Raw genomic sequence first — 24317 nt, 5'->3', positions numbered from 1 at the left:
TGTACTAAAATTTGTGAGTAACTAAACGAATATCAAACATCATCTGAACACCTAGGAAAACATCATGGATTTTCCAAGTGTTCTACAAAGATTCTGTGAGGATTTCAGAGGATCTTATTCCTTTCATGTAATAGATGCATAGTATTTTCATCTCAAACATTGTATTCATGGAGTTGAAAATATATTGTATTTTTTCTACTTAATGCCAGACTTACTGTTAGTAAAGAAATTATGAGAACATAAACATAAAGAGGATGACATGAACTTTTATCAACTCAAGCCACAATTCCTCAAAGAGGCAAGAGAACTTTCATATATAACCAAGGGTGATCATCTAAGTGGGGTACTCAAAACAATTCAAATACCCTTCAGTCATGCATTCAAGGAACTTTAAAGTCAATCTGCTTGCATGAAAATTATGTCACAGTAACAGTCACAGAGAGCTGCTATCAGTAATTCTATAGGCTTTTTCATAATCTAATACTGGATCAGGGTATGTAAGTTGGAAATTGTGGTTTAAAAGAGGTCCCATTTTTGGGGCGCCTGGGTGGCTTAGTCAGTTGGGCATCTGCCTTCCACTCGGGTCATGATCTCAAGGTCCTGGGATCGGGCCCCATGTCAGGCTCCCTGCTTAGCAGGGAATCTGCTTCTCACTCTCCCTCTGCCTCTCCCTCACCCTGCTTCAGCTCTCTCTTTCTCTCTCTCTCTCTCAAATAAATAAATAAAATCTCAAAAATAAAAAAATAAAAGAGGTCCCATTATGTCTAAGAGAAATTATTTAAATTACCTACTATAAATTTGGAGCTCAGACTTTCCTAGGGTCAACTATTATGTTAGTCAACACAGGAATTCCACAAATGTAATAGATGGTTAATTAACATTGACAGTTGGATGAACCTAAAGTTATACTTGATAACCAGTTTATGTACCCATAGAATTTCATGCAGATTTTAATTTGATTTATGAGATGAGTACTGGAGGATTTTCATGTATGCTTTAAAGTAGGTAATTTTGTTAGAAATTCTTTTTCTATAACCTAGGAATATAAGTTATGAAGAAAAATTGATCATATATCAATAAAAGAATCGTATCTTCAGAGAAAGAGGAGTAAGAAACTTTGAACATGCTTTCTCTTATGTCACTGTAGATCAGGGAAAGTTTCATATGCATATATAAATTACATAGCTATGAAATTTTTGAATGTCATGCTTTGGTACATTCATTTTTCTGATAACATTTTTTCATATCTACATTATTAAAGTAAATGCCTTTGATCCTTGCATATTAAATACTCCCCATTGTGGGGGCACCTGCATGGCTCAGTTGGTTAAGCATCTGCCTTCTGCTCAGGTCATGCATGATCCCAGGGTCCTGGGATCGAGTTCCGCATCAGGCTCCTTGCTCAGCGGGAAGCCTGCTTCTCCCTCTGCCTGCCACTCCCCCTGCTTGTGCTCTCTCTCTCTCTCTCTCCCTCCCTGTTAAATAAATTTTAAAAATCTTAAAAAAAAAATAAATAAATACTCCCCATTGTGTACTAGTGTCCAATTTAAATTTTTTATTACAGTTATGTTTGACACCAGTTTATGCTGTAGGTGACGACACAGAGTATGATATAATAACCAGATTGACTTAAATGGAAGTGGATCTCTCTAACTTCACTGAAAGCAGAGAGATTGCATTTATATCAATAGTCTGGTGAAATAGAAAAAAAATATATTTTTTCATTGGAACCATATACATAACTGAAGAAACATACCTCCAAAGCTAATAAGCACAACAGTGAGCATAGAACCTATAAATTCCAGAAAATAATTTCAAAAGAAAATTGTTGTGTACTTTAAAGATTTATTTAAAGATTTAGGGTTGACTCTTTTCCAAGTTATATATACCATATGAGATTAGGAAATAAAAAGTGCAGTTTCAGGTTTTCCCATAATTCTTCTGGTATTTAAATACAATATACATAATATCCACTTTTCCTTTCTACCACAATATATGTGTTTAACCAGATTACGCGTTTTCTGAAGCTCCACAGTTATTAGGGTTCCTTCCTCTGGTTTATTCAAGATCAGCAGAGCAAACAACTATTTCTGAGTTCAGTGTTTAAACATGAAATATGCTATAAAGCAGCCCAAATTGAACATTTCTCTATTTCTGGGGAACATTAAATAAATCAACCTGAAATAATTAAAATTGGCCAGCCATTCAGAATAGTCACTTGAGTTTTAAAAGTCTTTGTGACCCTTTATAAAACTGTCCATTTGATTGTTGCCAAGGAATCAATTGACTTTCTTCTCCCTGATGCCCAGTTCATTCTCCTGGACAGTTAGAAGCCTAAAGAAGCAATTTAATGCTTCTCATTTAAGTACATTTTAATTTAACGCTGTATCATTTAAGTACTTTTGCATGAAGGCTGTTTCAGAATGGTAGCTGGAGACCTGAGTTCTGGAAGCATACACCCCTACCACTCTTTGACCTTGTGACCTTGAAAAATCACTTCACTTCTCTGCGCCTCTTTTTGTCCAGAAAATGAAATCGTTGGATCAGATGATGCCTAAAATCTCTTCCTCCTCTATGTGCCAATGATTTACAGCAAGACCATGCCACCACCAAAAAGTTTATTTAAAAATACAGTTAATGGGACACCTGGGTGGCTCAGTCAGTTAAGCATCTGCCTTCGGCTCAGGTCATGATCTCAGGATCCTGGGATTGAGTCCCTCATCGGGCTCCCTGCTCAGTGCGGAGTCTGCTTTTCACTCTGCCCCTCCCCTTGCTTGTACTCTCTCTCTCTCCAATATTTAAAGGAAATACAGTTAAGTATTCATAGATTCTGAGTTCTCATCCTTTTTTTAAAAGATTTTATTTATTTATTTGTTTGAGAGAGAAAGAGAGCAAGCATGAGTAGGGGGCAGAGGGAGAGGGAGAAGTAGGCTCCCTACTGAGCAGGGAGCCCAATGCAGGGCCTGATTCCAGAACCCTGAAATCATGACCTGAGCCACCCAGGTGCCCTAGTTCTCATCCTCTTAATAACTGAATTAAGTTGAGCATATGGATAATCTAACTGCTCAGAAATGAACCAGTAGGATAGCTTTATCAAGTCTAACCTTGTTTCATGATCACTTCCCCGAAGTGGTGAGACTGAATGTTTCCTAAAAATAGCATAAGATCCTAAGACTTGCCCTCACAAAAAAAAAAAAAAAAAATCCATGTCTCCATCTTATGAATAGGTATTACAGAGTTAAGCCAGTAGCCCAAGTTTGTTCATAAGTGATTGCTTTTTACTTTACACCCTGAGAACAACAGTTATGAAAAGTTTTTGTTCCATATAATTTGTTTACTTTTTGTAGACATAGGCTTAGTGTTAAGTAGAGGACTTGTCTTTAGGTATTTGAATAACCCTCCTGAAGGCATGTGTGAAATGCCCTACAGAAGAGCCTAGGCAGATTCTCAGCAACTGTGGCCTCCCGCCCACCACCACCCCCCTCCATGCCCAGCAACTCCAACCTCATTTTATTGTTCAGGGTGTGATGCAAATGGTGATTCCTGCGAATGAAGGTGGTGACTATGAGTATGAGCTTGAAAGACCAGTTAAAACTCAAAATTTCCTCCCTTTCAATCTTTCAGCTACTGAGTTTAATGTCAGAGGAGAAAAATGTTTATATGCAAAGGAGCCATAAAAAGAAACTTTTCCCTGCCTCCTTGCCATGCTAATATAAATATTTAAATCTGATGAGAAAACGAATGGCTTATTTGAGATACAGGCACCTTTAGAAAGTGCTGCATTCATTTTCCTCTGATAATTTTGGAATACAATTCCAGTGAAAAATTTGCAGGTTAAATATCCACGCCAGTGATTATTTTCATCCTCGTAAGATAGAAATGAAAAAAAGTTATTGAATGCTAACCAACTTATGGCTTTTTGTGTGTATTTCTCACAGCTGTGTGATGTCATGAGGTAGTTTTACTACACACACACACAAAAATAACAAAAAATGCTTTTACATTTAAATAAAAATTTTAATATGTTGGAGTAACTGAATTAGATATTCTAAATTCTGTCCAGTAGTAACGTTAGAGGTCTGATCAGTACAGTGGCGACACATTTAATCATGAATCTCAGAATCCCAACGGCTGATTTTATTCCAATTTGGTTGTATTAAGGGATTCATATAATAAACTTCTCTTCAAACAGAGCTCTGATGAAATTCCATTTCAGAAATCTATCAGAAAGTAGAATATTGGTAATTCACGTAGATAGTGCTGTAACATTATATATTTTGCACTGTGGTGTATTTTTCACCCTCAGGAATAAAGTGAAACTGGGTAAGAGTCTAAAGCAACTGAATCACTTAGTGATTTAAAACTCAAACAAAGTTTAAGGAACTTTTATCCAACAAGTTTATTAAAACCATGTTGGAAAGTCTTTGCAGTGTCTTTCAAACTCACTGCGTTATCTCTGGTTACAGAACTTTACTCTTACCAGTCACCCTCCATATTTTTAATTATCTAATTATCTTTAAATGCTCCAGTTCTTCTAGCTACCCAATGTTCATGATTAATCTTACTAAACCAAAACTTAAGCTTAATGACGTTGACTTCATAATAATAATTGGGCGTAGCTGCTCTTACTGTTATCCCTTCAGAACCCATCCATTGTTGAATTTTTTGGACTTCCGATGAGAGATGTACCAGCGTCTTGATACCGGTTTTTAGTTTCACCATAACTGAGGACAAAGCCACGGATTTCTCCATGGTGCCTGGGATGGTAACATCAGGGTCACAGAGAGGAGCACGGTGGGTGGTTGGAAAGACCTGAGCTTTCTCACAAACCAACTCCACCGCTTATGAGGTATCGAACCCTCCTCAAGCTCCTCAAGGGTTGGTTTCTTCCATCTTTACGGTGGAAATATCAACACCATCCTAGAAGGGTGGCCACAAGGATTCAGTATGATCCTGACACAGAGTACTTATCAGTGATAGTTGTTACCACACAGGGATTAAGTAGGAGATGACCCGAAGAGATGATCTCCTGGTCTAGGATTAGGTTGCCATGTTTGAAATGTTACAGGCTCGTGGTTGTATCCACACATGGCCTTGCACTCATCAAACTCTGTATCAGTTGCAAGGCTTAGCTCTAACCCTGGAAACTGACTTTGTATCAGAGCAGAGGGGAGACGTCGGAACAATGAATGAATGAATGAATGAATGAATGAAGTGAGAAGCAGCTACAACCGCAATGTGGCTGAGCACTAAACATCTGTACTTGTCCTGCCCCCAGTATGACTTTGTCGAGCTCCTGGATGGCAGCAGGTTGATTGCGAGAGAGCAGCGGAACCTGCTGGAGCCCGAGAGAGCAGGGCGGCAGGCGAGATCCGTCAGTCTGCACGAGGCTGGCTTTATCCAGTACTTGGATTCTGGAATCTGGCATCTGGCTTTTTACAATGACGGGAAAAATGCGGAGCAGGTGTCCTTTAATACCATCGTCATAGGTAAGAATGGTCTTCAAAAGCATCTTTTTCCCGGGCTGCAGCCTAAACAGTGTGTTGAATGGAAGCTCAGTTGTCTTCACCAATTTGGAGTGATTCCGAGGGTGATAAAGCCTGAGGTAAAACGAGACATATTTTTAAATCGTTTATTTATGCATATGTGACCTACCGTGAAGCATTGGGAGAACCTGTTCTTTGCAAGTATCTTGGAGGACGCTGCATCTTGAAAACACTTAAAAACATCTGCATTTGAGATGGCAGTGCTTTGCTTTTTACTACTCGAATAATCTGATGCAAATGAATCCTTTTTATTTTAATTTTGGTGATGGAGCGGGCCATCCATCACTCCTTCCGTGCAGAGCTAAAACGATCAAAGTGACACAGTTTACCTTGTGCGAGAAGCAGGCCAGACCATAAGTGTTCCTTCTCTCTCTTTTCTTCAGAGTCTGTGGTGGAATGCCCCCGAAATTGCCATGGAAATGGAGAGTGTGTTTCTGGAACTTGCCATTGTTTTCCGGGATTTTTAGGTCCGGATTGTTCCAGAGGTATGCGAGTTAGAGCCTTTTCTTAAGCCGGTATAAATAAGCCGTAGAAACACGAGTAATGCCGAAAACCAGCCAGACAAGAAAGGAAAGGGGAGAAAACCGGCAAACTCCCTGTTCCAGCGACGCATCGCCTTGCTCTGGGGCTGTCGCCTGAGAACGTGGCCGTTAATCCCTCTGTCGTGTTTTATTTCACAGCAGCCTGTCCCGTGTTGTGTAGTGGCAACGGGCAGTACTCCAAGGGCCGCTGTCTCTGCTTCAGCGGCTGGAAGGGCACCGAGTGCGACGTGCCCACCACGCAGTGCATTGACCCGCAGTGCGGGGGGCGTGGGATCTGCATCATGGGCTCTTGCGCTTGCAACTCGGGATACAAAGGAGAAAATTGTGAAGAAGGTAAACTGTGCCAGTGTATGCAGAGGTCTGTGCTTCTCTTCAGAGAGAGATTATCTCTCTAATCTTCACTTTGGCAGATGCATCTTTTCATGTGCCTCCTCGTGAAAGTAACTTTGATTTCCATGCTTAGACAGATGCATCATTTTGTTAACATTTTAACTAATAAAAAACACAAATGCCAGAGAGCCCCTCGGCTTTCAGTCCTGTGAATCTTTTTTTTTTTTTTTCCACTCTGAGGAAGGAAGCAAACATTTGTGTCTCGAAACTAACAGTGGACTGTTGTTTCGTTTTGTTGTTTTGTTATCTTTGCTTTTTTGGGTTTGTTTCGTTTGGGGTTTTTTGTTGTTGTTGTTGTTTTGTTTTTTGGGTTTGTTTTTTTTTTTACAGTTTTTCACATTGATGCCAGCTTGTAAGTCTAGCATTTTGGCATCCCTAGAAAGAGGTACTATATATCGCGTAATATACTAGTGGAAAAAAGTACGCCGTGGGCTTGTTGCATAACTGTATGTAATGGTGATAGTCAAGATGCTATACTGTAAAGTGCAGTTGAATTGTTTTTTCCAAAAGCAGAAAAACACCATTTCCGTTCTTCAATCAAATTGACTTTATTGATCTGCACACAGAAAGTAATGCAATTAAGTCTCTGGAATTAAATTTTCAGGCCACTGACCCTACAAGTGTAAAGTTTTATTGAGTCAAATTGCTAAATTAAATCTCGTCATCTAAAGCACATTAAAGTGAATTAAGAAGGATAGAGAGTATGCAACTCATTTATTTCTCAAACAGTTTGAGAGTCCCATACAGCTGTCAGGATTCAGTGGTTATGGATTAGGTCAGCTGATACAATTTTGTTACAGAGAAGCCAATACTTATTACTGTCTGATTAAGCAGAACAGAGAGCAATAGTCTGAAATCTCAGGAGCTTATGTGTGTGCAATTCGTGAAAATTCCAAATCCTTGCAAGAGTCACCATTACCTGAATAGCTTGATCCTTAATGCTGTATTGTATGATTCTTTGCGTTTCCAGAAACAGGTTCTTGAAAATAGTAGGTAAATAGTTGAGTCTCCAGAATTTTCATATACATTAGACTGGGATTTAATTCTTTATCCTGCGTGCAACGTGTATGTGTGACATCTTCTAGATTTAATTGTGAAATTGTTCTCTTTTCTCTCTACTCTCCAGCCGACTGTCTGGACCCCGGATGTTCCAATCACGGTGTTTGTATCCACGGGGAATGTCACTGCAGTCCAGGGTGGGGTGGTAGCAATTGTGAACTAGTGAAGACCATGTGTCCAGACCAGTGTTCTGGTCATGGAACGTATCTTCAGGAGAGCGGGTCCTGCACCTGTGACCCTAACTGGACTGGCCCAGACTGCTCAAATGGTAAGGTGCATAAGTGCAGGGCGATTGCATGCTTAATATTGTGTAGCTAAAGATTAAGATACTTTAATTTTAAAAACACACTTATTAAACTTAATATAGATTTTATTAAAGTTATGATTTATAGAAATAAATGTTAAAAGTAATGAAATTCCGTTGCCTTGTAAGAAGGAGTAGGCTAGGTCAATTTGTCATTAAAATTTCTCCTGTGGTAGCATGGTAAGGAATAATATTTCATTTGTGCAGAATACTCTGTCTTCCTAACTCTCAAGGCCTGTGTAGAGCTTGGGGATTGAAAAATGCACATTATCTCATAACAGAGAAGCCTCAATTAAAAAAGTATTTGCCACCATAAGGCTAAATGGGATCACAATAGAGTATACATATATAGATATTATGATGTACAAAACGGTCCGACACTGATTTTTTTTTAATTATGATAGTATGATTGTAATAAAAATGGCAGGTAGTAATTTTTTTTCAGTCAGTTCGTTATTGAGCAGCCAGCTCTGTGCATGGATGAGCCCCGTAAGAATAAAGAATAATGAATAATTCTTACCCTCTAGGATAGCGGCTTTCGAATTTTTGCTTTCAATTTTTTTTTTTTTATTTGACAGAGAGAGAGAGATACAGCGAGAGAGGGAACACAAGCAGGGGGAGTGGGAGAGGGAGAAGCAGGCCTCCCGTGGAGCAGGGAGCCCGATGCGGGGCTCGATCCCAGGACCCTGGGATCATGACCTGAGCCGAAGGCAGACCGTGACCCACAGCCTCAAATAGTTTTACATTGTGACCTACTATGCATACATATACACTCACATAACTGAAACAAAGCTTTACAAAGTGGTACACACTGATACTTTCTTCCAAGTATATTCTATTTTTTTTTTTAATGCTGGTTGTATCCCATGAATTAACTCCATGACCACATTAGTCCCACAGTCTGGAAAGGTGCTGTTCTAATCTAGAAGATGACAGTTTAATTGGGGAGATGAGATTGAACACACATGAAATACTTAGAAACCAACACATCCCAGTTTAATCTTTTATTGCATATTACATGGAATAATATGTAAATACAACCAGCGTTCAGAGGAATGCTCCAGCCTCGATGCACATTGGAAGTTTTCAAGGAGAGTTTCATTCACATACGTTGCCTTCTTTTAAAGATGGCAGTTAGTGTGGGGATGGGAGGAGGTATTTTCTGACTCAGGGAACAGGATGAGAAAGTACTTCAGAGCATAGACCCTGAGATTAGATGCTTGGGTTCATATCCAACCTCTACTACTTAACAGCTGTGTAAACTTAGGCAGACTACTGTATGTTTTAGTTTACCCATCTGTTAAATGGATTTAATCAAGACATCCTTTACAGAGATGCCTTGGGAATTGCTTGAATGAATGTATATCAAGTGCTTAGTATAACACTTAGTCCAGAATAAATTCCAAATATAGCTGCCACCTCCACCCCTACGATTTTTACTGCTACGACAACTACCATTGACAAAGATACAACTGTGAGAATAGTGTTCTCTACAAGGGGGGAAGAAAGGAAAGGTATTTGGAGGCAAAGGTTGGGTTGCACCCAGTTCTGAGGGACGCAGCTTAGCAATGATGGTTCAGACAATGGAGAATCCACTCGTCATGACGATGTGTGCCCACCAGTGTGATGAGAACAGGATGTGCAAACTCCCCAATTGATTCTGTGTCAGAGAGGCTGACTAGTCGGAATTTGATGGCTGGGAGGCAAGTTTGAGAGCTTTCCCAGAGTGTGAAGTGCTGAGAGCGTGAATTCCTCTGGAGTTTGTAGACATGAAAAGGATAAATCTGAGGGCCATTTTAAAGGAGGACTAGACAGAGCTTGCTGAAGAGACAGCACAGGAGTTGGTGCGAAGAGCTGAATGTCTGCAACCAGGGTGGGATGGGGCAGTGGTAATGGCTCTGGAGAAGGCAGGGAAGGGGTGAGCGGCGAGGCAGGATGCAGGGTAGGTGATGGTGAGACACGGAGGAGAGGATGCCTTCTGTATGGGAAAGTGGAGGAGGAGGAGAAACAGAAGAGGGAGAGGAGGGGAGGGGAGGAAAGGAGAATGCAAAAGGACAGGCCTTGTTAACACTGTTGAGTAAATAAAAACATTCTGCGTAAGCCTTGGCTTCAGGGAAGGGGGCTGTCTATCCTTCATCCCATCCGCACTGATTGCCTTCTTCCCTGAAGCCCTGTTTGCAACCGAGTGGTTAAGAGCAGGAAATCTGGAGCCTGGGTTCAGGTCTTGGGTTGGCCTAGGTCTATGGCATTCGATCAGCTATTTAAAATGCTTCTGTGTGCCTCAGTTTCTTTCCCTGTAACATGGGGACGACAATAGTACTACCTTATACAATCGTCATAAGGATGGAAATGAGTTAATATGTGAAAAGCACTTAGAATAGTGCCTTATACATGGCAAGTACTTGATAAGTATTATCCATTAATAGTGACGGTGATGGTAGTCATAGTTATGGTGGTAGAATCCTAAAGGCGATTTTAGCCTTTACAGTTTGTCTCCATTGATTCAGAGGAGTACTTCCACATGAAAGTACTGCTTGGTTACAGTTCCTCCAATTGTGAAATTTATGAAATGCAAATTATTTCATCTATTAGTATAGCCTAATGGCATTAACCCAAGAGAAATCCCGCTAAGCAGTGAATTAACATGCTTATTTTAAGAAGAAAAAAAAAAAGACTAGTAATTTTTACAAATCACTCTTTCCTGGCACTTGAGAAACTTGGATGACATGACTGCTACCCCGTGAATCATCATCAGCATGACAGATTTGTGTGCCATTCTTCACCGGCGACAGACTGAATCCTGGAAGCCCACACTAGAGACAGTCTTGTATAGGCTAAGTTGTAATATTGATGAAACACTTCTGTTGAAGCCCCAAGTAGATACTCTAGGTAAAGGGACAAAGGGACAAGTGATGCACTTTCTTCCTTACATAATCACTCTCATTGCCCCTCCCTCCCCCTTCCCTTCTTCCCTCCTTCCCTCCATCCTTCCCCCTCCCTTCTTTTTCCTTCCCTCCTTCCCTCCTCCCTCCTTCCTCCCAGTCTCCTTCCCTCCCTCTCTCTTTCCCTCCCCCTCTCCCCCTCCCTCTTCTCTCCCTCCCTTCCTTCCTCCCTAACTTCCTCCCTCTGCTTCGTTCCCTCCTCCATCTCCCTGTCTTCCTCCCTGTCTCCCTCCCTCTCTTCCTCCCCACCCTCCTCCCTCATCCTCTGCCTCCTCCCTCATCCCCTCCCTCCTTCCCTCTCTTCCTTCCCTTTCCTCTACCTCCCTCAGCTTTTGGCCATACATTTTTGGAGGCAGACAGGTTTATGTTTGTTACTGCTTCATAGAAATACGAGTTGATTCACATAGTTTGGAGAACTAGAAACTGGTTAGAAAATTCATGACCCATAGAGCAAATAACATGTACAGGACAAATGAGAGTGAAAACAAAAACTGAGCGGTGGGATTATAGAGGACCTTGAATGCCCCACCAAAGAGTTCTTGGAAATCATCACCACCCAGCATTACCAAGCACAGGTGCAAGGCATTATTTAAGTAACACATTAACTTGTTTTGTCCTCTGTTCTTAAAAATGTATTTTATCATCACAAGCATCAGAATAGGCATTTAATTATTTCTGTTGAGTTTTTATTTCCCTTTCTGGCTTCTGTACTAAAAAATACATCCCACCAAAAAAATCCAATTAGTGTTTATAGATATAATTATTTTTATAGTAAAGCTCCTTGGTTCAGGTCTCTTATGCCTTCATCAGTAAAATAAGCATAATAATACTAGCTGTAAAATAATACTGGTTTGAAATATTGCCATTCTAATTTGTCTCCCACAATTATCAGAGTAGGAAAGAAATAATGAAACAGCCCTTTTTGTTTCATATAACGTTATTTAATACATTACCTGAATTATTTTATAAAGGATATTTTTGTAATTGATACGGTAGCTCAAAAGATAATTCAGCCTTGGGCCACCTGGCTGGCTCAGTCAATAGAGTATGCAACTCTTGATCTCGGGGTTGTGAGTCTGAGCCCTCCGTTGGATATAAAGATTACTTAAAAAAATTTAAAAGATAAAATAAAATTTAAAAAGATAATTCAGTCTTCTTCATAAAATGATATTGCCATGAATGGCAAAAAAAAAAAAAAAGGTATAGATGTTAAATAAAAAATTAAACTGGCTGCCAAAATCACCTATCATTATTTTACATTAGACTGATTATTTTTCATGCCAATATAATTACTTTGCCAGTTGAAAATCTAAATTTACGTGTAAACAAAATGACACTTAGACATAGTGGGCAAAGATCTTCATCCTATTCATCTTTACACACCCAGTGCAAAGCAGAAAAACATATATTAAACTCTCAATATAGAGAGTTGAATAATGAATACAGTAGTCTTTTTGGAAGAAACCAATTAAGCACAGGGAAAAAAAGACTTTATTAAATTTTGCTAGTAGCTGCAAAAAGACAGAAAACTTACTTAGAATTATTAGTAAAGATATCAAATATGCATATACTCACCCTGTGAAAATATCCTGGTTCATGTGCCTGAAATTTATCTGCATGTCTCACAGCTGTCATTTGAAGTTTACAAAAACACTGTTGGTGACTTATATTTGTGGCTGGAAAGTTTATTAGCAGCATTATTGGGAATTTCTACCTAACTGAATCCCAAAGCAAAACACTTTACCAGCTGCCTCTTTTGTTGTTGTAAAAATGACCTTCAGATATCCAAATTCAATAAGAGTAGATTCTACACCTGCAGAAACATTTGGTTAAGCTGCTAAAAGAGAAGAAATGAATTATTTCCATCAGAAAGTTTATAGGTTTAAAAGCAACAGAGCTTTCCTCTATCTTCATCAGCAGTTTGTCCATTAATTAGCCCTTCAATTCCACTTCAATTAAATTAACTCTAATTAATAAGTTCATTACAAAGATTGACGCACCTTGCTCAAAGCTAGTGTGCTAAACGCTGATAAACACCTTCACCCTAATGAAAAATTGATTAGATTGAATAAAAGGGGTACCTCAGAAAGAAACCTCTCTCTTCTGGAGCTGAGTTGACGTTCTGTTCGTCTGAAGTTAATCACCATCTTGGATCTCTTAATCAAAAATTTAATTCAAACGAGATGGAAAATGTGGCATGAAAAAACATATACCACTCTCTTCCAGTTAATAGTCCTGGCTGTTGTTTATAAGAAATGTTACAACTCTCACAGTGCCTTGATTCCGGGTTTAAAATTCTGCAGGACTGAGCGGCAGAATGAAGGTGTCTGAGAAATGTTACTTGGGCAGTGAGTAGGGAAAACAGGAGCATGTGACTACATAAACAGTTACTGTTTTTTCATGTAAAAACAAGGCTGCAGTCCATCTTCTGTTTGTTAGAAATGCTTTCAGGTTTTTATCGTTCAGCGTTTTTATTTTTTGCAAGGAAACCGAAACCAAGCAATGGTCTTACAATTGTAGAAAAAAGAGGCAGTTGATTTTATTTAACTTTATATGTAAAAAGTAAAATATAAAATACCTTCGGAACTCTTTTTAAAGATCGAACCTATTGTTAGGGTTTTGAAGTCCTTTGGTCACTTGTGCTTTTAGTCCATTCGAGTACCTGAAAAACCTACTTTTTCCAATGACAAAGTCAGTAGTTACTTATATTTTTAAACTGGTTTTCTACTGTGGTGTGTATCTGTCCACAGTACGAATTTACTGAATAGGAAAAACAACGATTTCTTTTATTTAACCAGCATGTGTGTGCGTCAGAAGCAAGCCGAAGTGGGTACTACAAAAGATTCTTTTTAATTAAAAGTTTCTGAGTAGTTTAGAAATTTAAACATTAGGAGTAGAAATAACCCCTTTGCAATTCTTGCTATAAGGGTGAAACCCAACTCCTGTTAAATACCGGACATGCTTAGACACTGAAATATTTTATTAATTTTATATGAACTTGATGTGTGTGTTTGTATGTGTGCATGTGTCCTGGGCTGCCAAAAGATATTCTCAGATAAATTACGTGTGTATTTTCCTCTCCTTATGAATCATGTGTTGTTTTATTAGTCGCCTGTGTGTGTGTGTGTGTGTGTGTGTGTAAACAGAGGGAATTACAACAAAATTCTCTTGTGTATTTCATGCACAATCACAGCGGCATTTGAAATTAAATGACTGACAAAGTAAACTTTGACCATGTATAATTCTTACGAGTCGATGCTAACATGTACTGAGTCTATAAATACTTTTTATTTTTCAAAACGGTTCTGTTGAGTTGAAGATGCAGTCCTTCTGATTCACGCCCCTTCTCACTCCCCTCGCCCCCCCCCGCCCCCTCTGCCCTGCCCTTCGTGCTCTGCTTCCTCTGTTCAATGCAGAAATCTGTTCGGTGGACTGCGGCTCGCACGGAGTGTGCATGGGGGGCACGTGTCGCTGTGAAGAGGGCTGGACCGGCGCCGCCTGCAGTCAGAGGGCCTGCCACCCGCGCTGCGCCGAGCATGGAACTTGCAAGGACGGCAAGTGCGAATGCAGCCAGGGCTGGAACGGCGAGCACTGCACCATCGGTAGGCCCCGCCCCCGGCCGCCCGGCGCGCGTATCCGGGGGGGGAGGGGCGGCGGCAGGCCCCGCCCCCGGCCGCCCAGCGCGCGCATCCCGGGGGAGGGGCGGCGGCAGGCCCCGCCCCCCGGCCGCCCAGCGCGCGCATCCCAGGGGGGGGCGGCGGCAGGCCCCGCCCCCCGGCCGCCCAGCGCGCGCATCCCGGGGGGTGGGGGGCGCGGGGAGGGGAGGGCTCGGGTTGCTGGCCGTTTGACCCCCGCTTGGACAAAGCTGATTTCCTCTCATTAATTTTCACTCGTCTTTCTTAAAAGGGAATTGTGTTTTCAAGTGAGACCATCATGTTGCACAGGCAGTTCGGTTCTTTTCCCGCGCATATGTCACGAGCAGGAAGTGTAAGGATTTTTTACTCACTGTTTTGTGATGGCCACAAAAATGGACTCACCCGAGGATGATTTCATTTCTTTCTTAAACAGACGCTTTCACTGACTATTATTTTTCGGTGTTCCATAGGGCCGTTGCATAACCGCAATATTTTTTACTTTCAAAGAGATGCCACCTAGGGGGCCTTTTTGGCTTCTCTAGATTCGAGCACCACACACCTTAGCACCTGTCGATATATTTGAGTCTTTCAAAAAAGATGTTTGATTTTTTTATGACTTTATTTTGTAGTAGCACAGGAAATAAAATAGAATGAAATGCACAAGCCTAGATGTTCTTAAAGTTATATGCTAACACTTCTTCAGATACGATGTTGGTGAAAGTCCGTAGGTTAAATAAAACAAGCAAGTGTTTAAGATCAGAATGTTGGTACAAAAACGGTAGTTAGCGTGGATGCAGAAGTGTCCAGAACATACACAGTACCATATTTTCAGGGTATTCAGTGCCTTTGTTTTTTACTATTTGAGTCACTGAAATTAAAATATAACAAACGTAAGTAGCCAATGTCTACCTTACTTCCGTGAAAGTGTACAATGTCCATTATAAATGGCACAGTCCCACAAAAATTTCACAATCTGAGGTATGGTGTTTTATGTCCATAGGGTATAATTTGATAAAGCTGTTGGAGGGAGTCTCACTATCTGAAAAGATTTCTTCTTCCAGTGCAGCTCTGAGTATTATGTACTTTACTCTCCTGCTTACAGGAACTGGCTAGCTAGGAATTTTTTCATGGGAAAGCTGAAATCACATACATCTTATAAATTGTCACAGTCTTTACAGAACTTCAAGTAAGGTCCTTTCCCATCTTAGTGACATTCCTGGCATCTGTTTTAAGGGTGGTGATGCCCCCTACTCCCACATGTGATGATCCACAGGAGGGCTCACAGACTCAGGGCGCTTGTGCTCATGACTATAATAGTTATCAGAAAGGGAAAAGACCCATCAGGTGGTGTTTGGAGAAATCCATGCACAGACTTCCTGTGTTCTTTCTCTCTCACCAAGAGAGGTCACGTGGAGCATGTACCTTTCTCCCACAGTGAACTATACCAACATGTGTGCAAGGAACACATGCTTCTGCTGAGGGAAGCCCATGTGAGACTGAGCTTTTTATTAGGGCTGCTCAAAGAAGGAGCCTCTGTCAGCCACAGCCACCAAAATTCCAGATTCTCCCAGGAGAAGATTCTCCCGGTAGGCAAAATCACCTTGTCATTGTAGAGAACATCCAATTTTCCAGATGCCAGCCGACAGCCAGCCCCGCAGACTTCTGCAGGTCAGCCATGTTGTGTTAACTCTTACCTGGGAACCGTCCGGAGGGTCTCACTGTTGAATGGGAGCTTACCGCCTTACATCCAGGAAGCGTAGGGTTCCCACAGGGGAAACCTGCAAGTGCACATATTCCTGGCACTCGCAGAGTGCTCATCCCCACGAGTTTGTTACGGCTTTCCCCTCCTCTACTCTTTAAGACAGGAGTCTAGGGCAGTGGCTGCCTGTTGTTTATGTGAACCACACTTGTGAACTCCAGTAAAACAGAAAAAGTTGACAACCACAGTCTGTGTATCTTTCTGTGGACATAGAGAGGATAATGCAGCGCCCCTGAGACCAGACAGCTCCATGCCCCAAATCTCAGAATGCCCATATTACCAGAGGCAGGGCAGGACAAATAGACCTCTAATCATACTCCATCAAATTATGTATGACCCCACTGCCCCCATACCCATCAGAAATGAATTGATTCTAGCTGGGGCGGGTGGAGGGGGGAATGTTTTTGACCGTATGGATCCTAGGAAGTACAGCAAACACATGAATATACAGCTTGGAAAAGCAAGAAGTGTGCTGTAAAGTTTTCCATAGGTAAATTTAACTTGCCAACCTATAGTTACTAAATAAATCATCCTGTTGGTGTCCTCACTGACCATGACAATAGTACATGGTTAGTTTCCCACAGATGAACTCTTCTTGAACAACTTCTCAGTTGTCTGGGAACACATAGGATGTTTGTTAGTAGCAGGTCTTTTTTGGATAACTTAGCATATCTTGCTGTGGTTGTTAACAATTCCATTTTCTATTGTTTTATTTTATTTTGTTGCTCTTATACTCCATATGAGTAACGATGTGGAAATAAAGGACCTGCTTCATTTAAAAATGAATCTTCAGAATGGACCTTTTAAAAGACGTAGAGAACCTCAGATCACCGTTTTGCTCTCCTATACTATTAGAGCTACTTATTCCAAGTTTCAGCTTGCAAAGGATCCAATTACTTGTTTCTGTCTATTTACAACCTGTGTATATGTCCACAGTGAAGCCTAAGGGGCCATTTAAAAAGAGGCCTTTGTGAGCCACAGATTTAAACAACCCAGGAAAGTACAGTACATTTTCTCATTTGGGATAGATACTGCTCTGTGCATTTCCTCTCAGTTTCAACACTTACACATCTGGCTGAAAGAAGCTGCCACTTCGTGAAAGAGCACTCATAAATCAGCAAGATTTTTTTTTCTTTCTCCATATTATGTGCCATCTCATTGAATACAAACAGGGAGGTTAATTGAAAGAGAGATGGAAGAGAAATTAAACAGTTAGAAGCAAACAAAAGTTCCCAATAGAAAGCAAAGAATATTCTTCATTAGTCGTCTTACTGTCTTCATAAACTGTTCATGCTTTCATAGGCATTTTGATAGTCAAATAGGCTGTGAATTTAGAGTGTTCGCTAAAAACCCTATCTACCTGAAAATATTCCATCTTGGTATTTTTATTAATGTGTTCTTATTTTCCTCTCATTATGAATCACGTGTTCAGCAAATTGGGCACCCTAATCCTCAGGTTCATTGTCCCAAGTCCTTCTCCTTTCTGGGGTTATTAGGCTTTGACTAGTGGTGCATGCAGATGGAAAATGCAGCAAAGGGAAATCTACTTTTTTTAAGAGCAAGAGGGAGGGGTGGGGATAGGGGTAGAAGGAGAGGGAGAGAGAGAATATCAAGCAGACTCCATGCCCAGAGCAGAGCCAGAGGCAGGACTCAATCTCATGACCCGGAGATCATGACCTGAGCCGAAATCAAGGGTCAGACATTTAACCAACTGAGCCACCCAGGTGCCCCAAGGGAAATCTACTTTCAGCGATATTATGATTAAAATAAAGATTTCTCCCTTCTTCCCCAAAAAGCATTTATGACTGTTGGACCCTTTCATAAATTAAGAGAAGTTAGTTACATGATTGAACCGCAGCAGTTAACCACCAGCAATTACCACCACCATCGTTTAATAGTAATAGCACTGGTATAGATGCTTAATTACCATAATGTCATCCTTTGTATGTGACCGTTCCACAGGAGGGTCACATGATTATCACACTCACGTTCCTATTTTTGTTTCTCATGAGAAGGGAAAGATGTAAGAATATTTAGAGGACCCAGGAGCAAGTTAAAGCATATTAAATATAATTAAGTGGTTTATAAATAGGAGTTGACATAATTGGAATATTATGTGACTATCTCTATATAAAAGGCCAAAACAGTTCTGTATCGATCAAGGTCAGATCTGTGAACTGGGACATACTTGTCTTGGCCGAATTCAGTAAGTTCATTGTTAATGCATTTAACCGAAACCAGAATCTATAACCACGTAAAGGCAACCTCAGTTGCTTCGGCCCTCCCTATTCTTGGTTAGAAAGACAGGAAAACAGCTCTCTGGCCTGTGGCTGGAGTTCATTGGCCATGGAAGCAAGGCAGGTGCCACACCAGGCTCTGCGGAACAGGTGTTTGAGGACAGAATCCCCAGCTTTTGAGTGCAATACAGCTAAATATTGTGGACAATGATAGATCCTAAGTTACCACATTTTGAGTGTTACTAACCTGTAGCTTCCCCCAAGAACTCTTCTTTGTAGCAGTTGCTGGAAAGAAATTGTCCCTACAGCCATCCATTTGTATCTGAGAACCCTGGAGGTTATAGGTGAGACTGTGACCTCAAGGGGTGAGGGGAGCTGGGTAGCACGTTTGATTGTCATCTACCATGGAGCGTTCTTACCAATGTAGGGAAGGCTCAGATCTCTCCGTAGATGGGAGAACTGTCTCCTGGAGGCTGACTGGGAGTTCCCATTTCCCCACAGACAGAAATGGAGAATATGGGCTTAATACTGTTCACATGTTGGTTAGATAGAATGAAGAACCTCAGGTTGGAAGACCTATTTAAATCCTGGAACAAGATCCCAAAGAAATGTTTTCATCTCAATCCCTATAAGCTTTGGCAACACCATAATTATTTAGTTGTGGAACACTGGGGTTTTTGTTTGTTCTTTTTGTTACTTTGGGGAGTATTCTTTTTTTTTTTTTTTAAAGATTTTATTTATTTATTTGACAGAGAGAGACACAGCGAGAGAGGGAACACAAGCAGGGGGAGTGGGAGAGGGAGAAGCAGGCCTCCCGCCGAGCAGGGAGCCCGATGCGGGGTTTGATCCCAGGACCCTGGGATCATGACCTGAGCTGAAGGCAGACGCTCAACGACTGAGCCACTCAGGCACCCCAGTTTGGGGAGTATTCTTAAGAGGGGAATTCTGTTTAACTTTTTTCCATCTATTAAGTCTCTTGAGTAGTGTCCCTATCTGAAGGGCCCCTGGAGGTCTCTTACAATTCTAGAATTTATTGATGATTTCTGCTTTATTTGGAAAATTATGAAATTTAAGCAGGGGATTCCCTTTTTAGTCTCAGTTTCATTTAGCTTTTGATTTTTCCTGTGTCATTTACATGCCTCCGTTACCTTCCATTTGTGAATTTCTTTCTTTATCCATTAAGCGATTATTGATCAGCTCCTCTGTGACATTTTAATACTTCTTATGCAAGTTAGTGGTAACATAAATGAGAAAGAGTATGAATGAAAAAGAAGATATGTTTTCAATCAGCTCTCTAATTTATACACTGTAACTTGTATCTTAACTGTTCCTAGCCCCAATTGGGTTTTTTTTTTTCCCAAATATAAAATGTCTATAATAATCTGTATCATATGTGATTTTGAAGCAGAATACTCTAATGTTTAAGAGCTTTTGGGGGAAAAAAAAAAAAGACGAAGAAGAAAGAAAAAAGGGGCTTTTCGAATTTGAATCATGGCCACACCATTATTTACGTAGTGTGTTGCCAACGGTTGAGTCCTGTTTCCCAGCCTTGGTTCTTGAGTTGGACCAAGAGAGAATTCAGAGTCAAACTCTTCAGCAAGCAAGGGTTTAATGGCAGTTTAAGCAAAAGTACACTCTCCAGATGAGAGAGCTGGTGGGCCCAGAGGGGGCAGCTGCATTGGGGGTCAGGGTTGTCTTTCCTTTTTATGTTTGAATAGGTGATGGGTCATAGCTAGGGTGGTTCCTGAGTAGGGTGCAGCCAGTCATCTAAGGGACTCCTCCTACCGGTCAGGAGGGAGAGTTTTTGGCCCTCTGTGGTCCTTATCAGAACTGTCATGGCAGCCTTCCTCCGTGGGGGCGTGGTGTTGAAACTGTAGGACAGTGGTCGTTCGTATGCGTGTCCCCTGGGGTCTGAGCCGGCTGACTGTTTGGAACCTGGTTTCCATAGGAAAGCGCTTGTTCCCTGCTCATATCTAACTGCCTACTCTATCAGTGTGACCTTGGGCAAGTCATTTAACCTCTCTGAGTATGTTTCCTCATATGTAAATATTATGTACCCCATAGGGTTGTTAGAATCAAATGCACTACTGTGGTGTAAATCACTTGTGAAAATGCATAGCAAATAGTGTCCAATACATGAGAATTCTTAGAAGTATAAATGAGGCAAACTGCAACCCAGACAATGTCTTTTTGGGTGCTGAAACTTACAAAAATAAATAAATAAAACAAAATTGCCATCCAACGTGAAATTTTCACTTCATTGTTATAAAATGTAACCTAGTCTCAATGGATGTGGCTTAATAAGAAGTTAATATGTTTGAGGGTTTTGAGAGGTGTTGCTTTCAGAAAGAAAGAAAAGGAAGGAGGGAAGGGAGGGAGGGAAAGAGGGAGGGAGGGAGGAAGGAAGGAAGGAAGGAAGAAGGAAGAGTTTATTGTGGTTTTGTCTTCCAGTGATGTCTCAAACACAGAGTTGTTTATTGAGCTACATTGATTTTCATGTACTTTCAGGCAATTCAAATGGAAATTTGGCCTAGGGGAAATCCTAATTCCTTTAAGCTACAAAAGACCAGCTATTTGTTTTTATTCTAATTCTTTAGTACATTGGGAACCGGGATCATTAATGATCACAAAGGCATGCTTTGTTTGTTCAGACAAAACTTAGACATACAGTACTCAGCATCCCTCTATTAAATACTGTGCTTGCTCTGGGCTTTGGGATGCAGAAGATTAGAAATTAAAGATGAAATACACAAAGCTGAGGGAGTTATCCACCAAACAGTATGGGGGCAAAAGAGAGAAAGATCAAAACTATATCAGCGTGGACAGAGCTTAGCCTTGTTGTTCTAATCCTTATCTCAGGATAATGCTGAAAGAATAGTATTTTCGTTGTTAAATTTAGAAATAGGTGACAATTTGGGAGAAAAAAAAATGACCACTCTGATACATACTTCACTTAGATTACAAAATCAATATGCTTTGTAACTTTTGTAATGTTCCCAAGTTGGGAATCATATTTATAATAACACAGATCATGGAGATTCTCAAACTATCTTTTTACATGTTTATTGAAACTTTATAAGTCCCCCTTAAATGAATACAGGGTACCACATGACACCTGCAAATGAGTGCTCTGGGAGACATTTGGCTTCACATCTGTCAGAATGATGTAGTAGTTTAAAAAAGGGGTGTCCAGTGCCACCTGCCTTGGTCCCTGGTGGGTCCAGTGACATACTTACCATCAAACTGGAAAAGCTGGAACATCTCACTTGCACAGACCCTTCTAAGGTCTTGCAAGGGGACCATGGGTTTATATGGTCACATGTTCATCTAAAACTTGCAGATCAGTTAGGACCTCGATCTTTTTTCACTTCAACTTCCTTTCCATCACACCTTTCCTTGTATAGGATGGCCCTGGAGTGACTGTGGGCACTTTAAGGACTCAGCTAAAGAGACTTTGAGCTGGGGATACATTTAGTTTAGATTTAATTGGATATATTTATGAGGTGTGAAATCATTGCTCTCTGTGGTTGTTATTGCTCGCCATCCAGGAATATTCCTACCACCTGCTGACTCACCTAGTGACAAGAAAGTCCAGGGTCAGAGATTATATGAAGCTATGAATTTGTCCTGCGGAGCCCTGCACCAGAAGTAAATAGGTAGTGAAGGAGAAATAAGGTTTGAAATGTACGGAAACGGAAGTTAGTTGGTGGAAAATTCCTTTTGTCATCACAGGTATTATAAAATGCCTAAATCAAAAGGGAATTTTTCTCCTGTCAGAAATGTACTTGATAATGGAACTTAGATAATTATAAACTTGCCATAATTTTCTCCTTTTTGATGAATATTTCTTTTCTGAGCAATTTCTCAGAATTCTTGCATTTTGAGGGCACAGACCTGTAAGCAGTGTTGCAAAATTGAGTCCATCAGCATGTGAAGTCACACGTGCTGTGCATCACAGGGTAGCCCTGAATTGTGGGAATGTCGCAGAAAAAGATTTCTTGTTTATGTGACATGCAATACTGATATTGACAAAGATAATATAAAACTCAATATTCTGTTGTGTTTCTTTTTGTTTCAAGTTTTTATTTAAATTCTGGTTAGTTACATATAGTGTAATATTGGTTTCAGGAGTAAAATTTAGGGATTCATCACATACATACAACGCCCCATGCTCATCACAAGAAGTGCCCTCCTTAACGCCCATCCCCCATCTGGCCCATCCCCCACCCACCTCCCTCGGGCAACCCTCAGTTTGTTCTCTAGAGTGAAGTCTCTTATGGTTTACCTCCCTCTCTTTTTCTTTTTCTTCCGTCCCCTATGCTCATCTGTTTTGTTTCTTAAATTCCACATATGAGTGAAATCATCGAAAACTCATAATATTCTATGAAGATATCACAACAGAGCATCTAATGAATGTCATCAATTCAGAGTATTTAAGATTTGTTTATTACATAATAAAGTCTTCCCAGCTTAGCAATAAAGCCAAAAATTTACGTGGCATTAATAATAACACATTTTGAAGCCAAATGAAACTTTTCTAAGCTATCAATAATGAAAACTATATTAAATAATTACATTGAATAAAGGCTGAATTATCTTTGCTTTCTCTCTATAGAAAATATTACAAAATCATTATCTTATAAAGAAGCAATGAAAGAGTAAATATTGCCCAAAAATATAGAAGAAAAACGTTTATTAGAGACCAGTCAGGCACTTAATAAAAAAATGTTATGTGCTTTTCTGACATTTGTTAATTAGCTCAAAAATAATTTCCTGTGATTTCTTACTCTAAATAACTCCTCACCTTATACCTAATTTCATATTCATAATTTGGTATTCTTTTTCTTAATGAGGGCCCCCCCACATTATGTAATTTCACACCCCACAAAACCTGGATCTGCCTCTCTTCCCAGCTCTGTTACTTGATAGCTGTGTGATCCTGGGGAAATCACTTACGCTCTCTGTGCTGCAATTTCCTCATCTCTAAAGTGGGAATGAAAATAGCACAGCTTCAGAGAGTCACCGAGAGTGTGAAACGACTTCAAATGTGTAGAAGAACACTTAGAACAGGACCTGGCACAAGTAAACACCATCTAGATGTTTCTTACTGTAACTGTCGGGAACTGAAACTCACGTCAAGGTGACAGTGACTGATTCTTCCCTCCTGAGTCTTCTCTGTCTGCAGAGGAATTAGCCAACAGAAAGACAGGAATGCATGCTGGTTCCAGAACTGCTAGCCCCTCCACGTGCTGGCCCACTGACACTGTGGACAGGGATGCCTCATGATCCGTCAAACATGGTGGAGGGTGGGTCCGCAGGAATCAGGAGGCACGGAGTGGAGTGGAAGGAAATTCTTCTAAGCCGACTTGGTTGGCAATAAAAATCCAGAGAGGCCAAAAAGCCTCCCATGGGGCGGGCAAGAAGGAGAAGTTCTTAAGATCCTCTCTGCTCTGCAGTCCCAGCTACTCTAAGTCATTTAATGTGACAAAGAGGACAGCAATTCCTAAGAGAACATTGAAAGCCCCCCCAGAGCTCATTGCGTATCCCATGATCTGAGAACCAGGCTGATTTTTAGATATCTGATTTTTCCTTTGAGGTAAATTAGTGCCCAATTGGGGCCTCCCCGTGTTATTTTTTCATTTTAGTCTTATGTATTCAGTTCCCAGTTTAGACGTGGTAATCTAAATCCCCTCAGAATGGGTTGGGTTTTTAAATTTTTATTTGTTTTTTTAAGCAATCTCTACACCCAGTGTGGGGTTTGAACTCACAACCCTGAGATCAAGAGTCACGTGCTCCACGGACTGAGCCAGCGGGGTGCCCCTGGGGATTTTTTTTTTTTTTTAATGAGGCCCTTTGGTCTCTTTAAAGAGGCAAAACTAGTCCCTTGACCTTTCTGAATGGTG

The 24317-nt window shown here is 40.7% G+C and overlaps 1 protein-coding gene across 3 annotated transcripts in view; it reads left to right on the top strand.

Annotated features, from left to right (window-relative positions):
- TENM3 (teneurin transmembrane protein 3) overlaps positions 1–24317 on the top strand; it is a 2501300-nt gene that overhangs the window by 2382196 nt on the left and 94787 nt on the right. For all 3 annotated transcript variants that reach the window (XM_032413691.1, XM_032413693.1, XM_032413692.1), the window contains 5 exons: positions 5279–5489; positions 5930–6031; positions 6227–6421; positions 7605–7805; positions 14200–14385. In XM_032413691.1, the coding sequence (XP_032269582.1) occupies positions 5279–5489; positions 5930–6031; positions 6227–6421; positions 7605–7805; positions 14200–14385 (895 nt within the window). The remainder of the gene's footprint in view (positions 1–5278; positions 5490–5929; positions 6032–6226; positions 6422–7604; positions 7806–14199; positions 14386–24317) is intronic.

The sequence above is a fragment of the Phoca vitulina genome, unplaced genomic scaffold (genome assembly GCF_004348235.1).
Source record: "Phoca vitulina isolate PV1807 unplaced genomic scaffold, GSC_HSeal_1.0 scaffold15, whole genome shotgun sequence".
Taxonomy (NCBI): Eukaryota; Metazoa; Chordata; class Mammalia; order Carnivora; family Phocidae; genus Phoca; species Phoca vitulina.
This window is presented reverse-complemented; position numbering and strand designations above follow the sequence as displayed.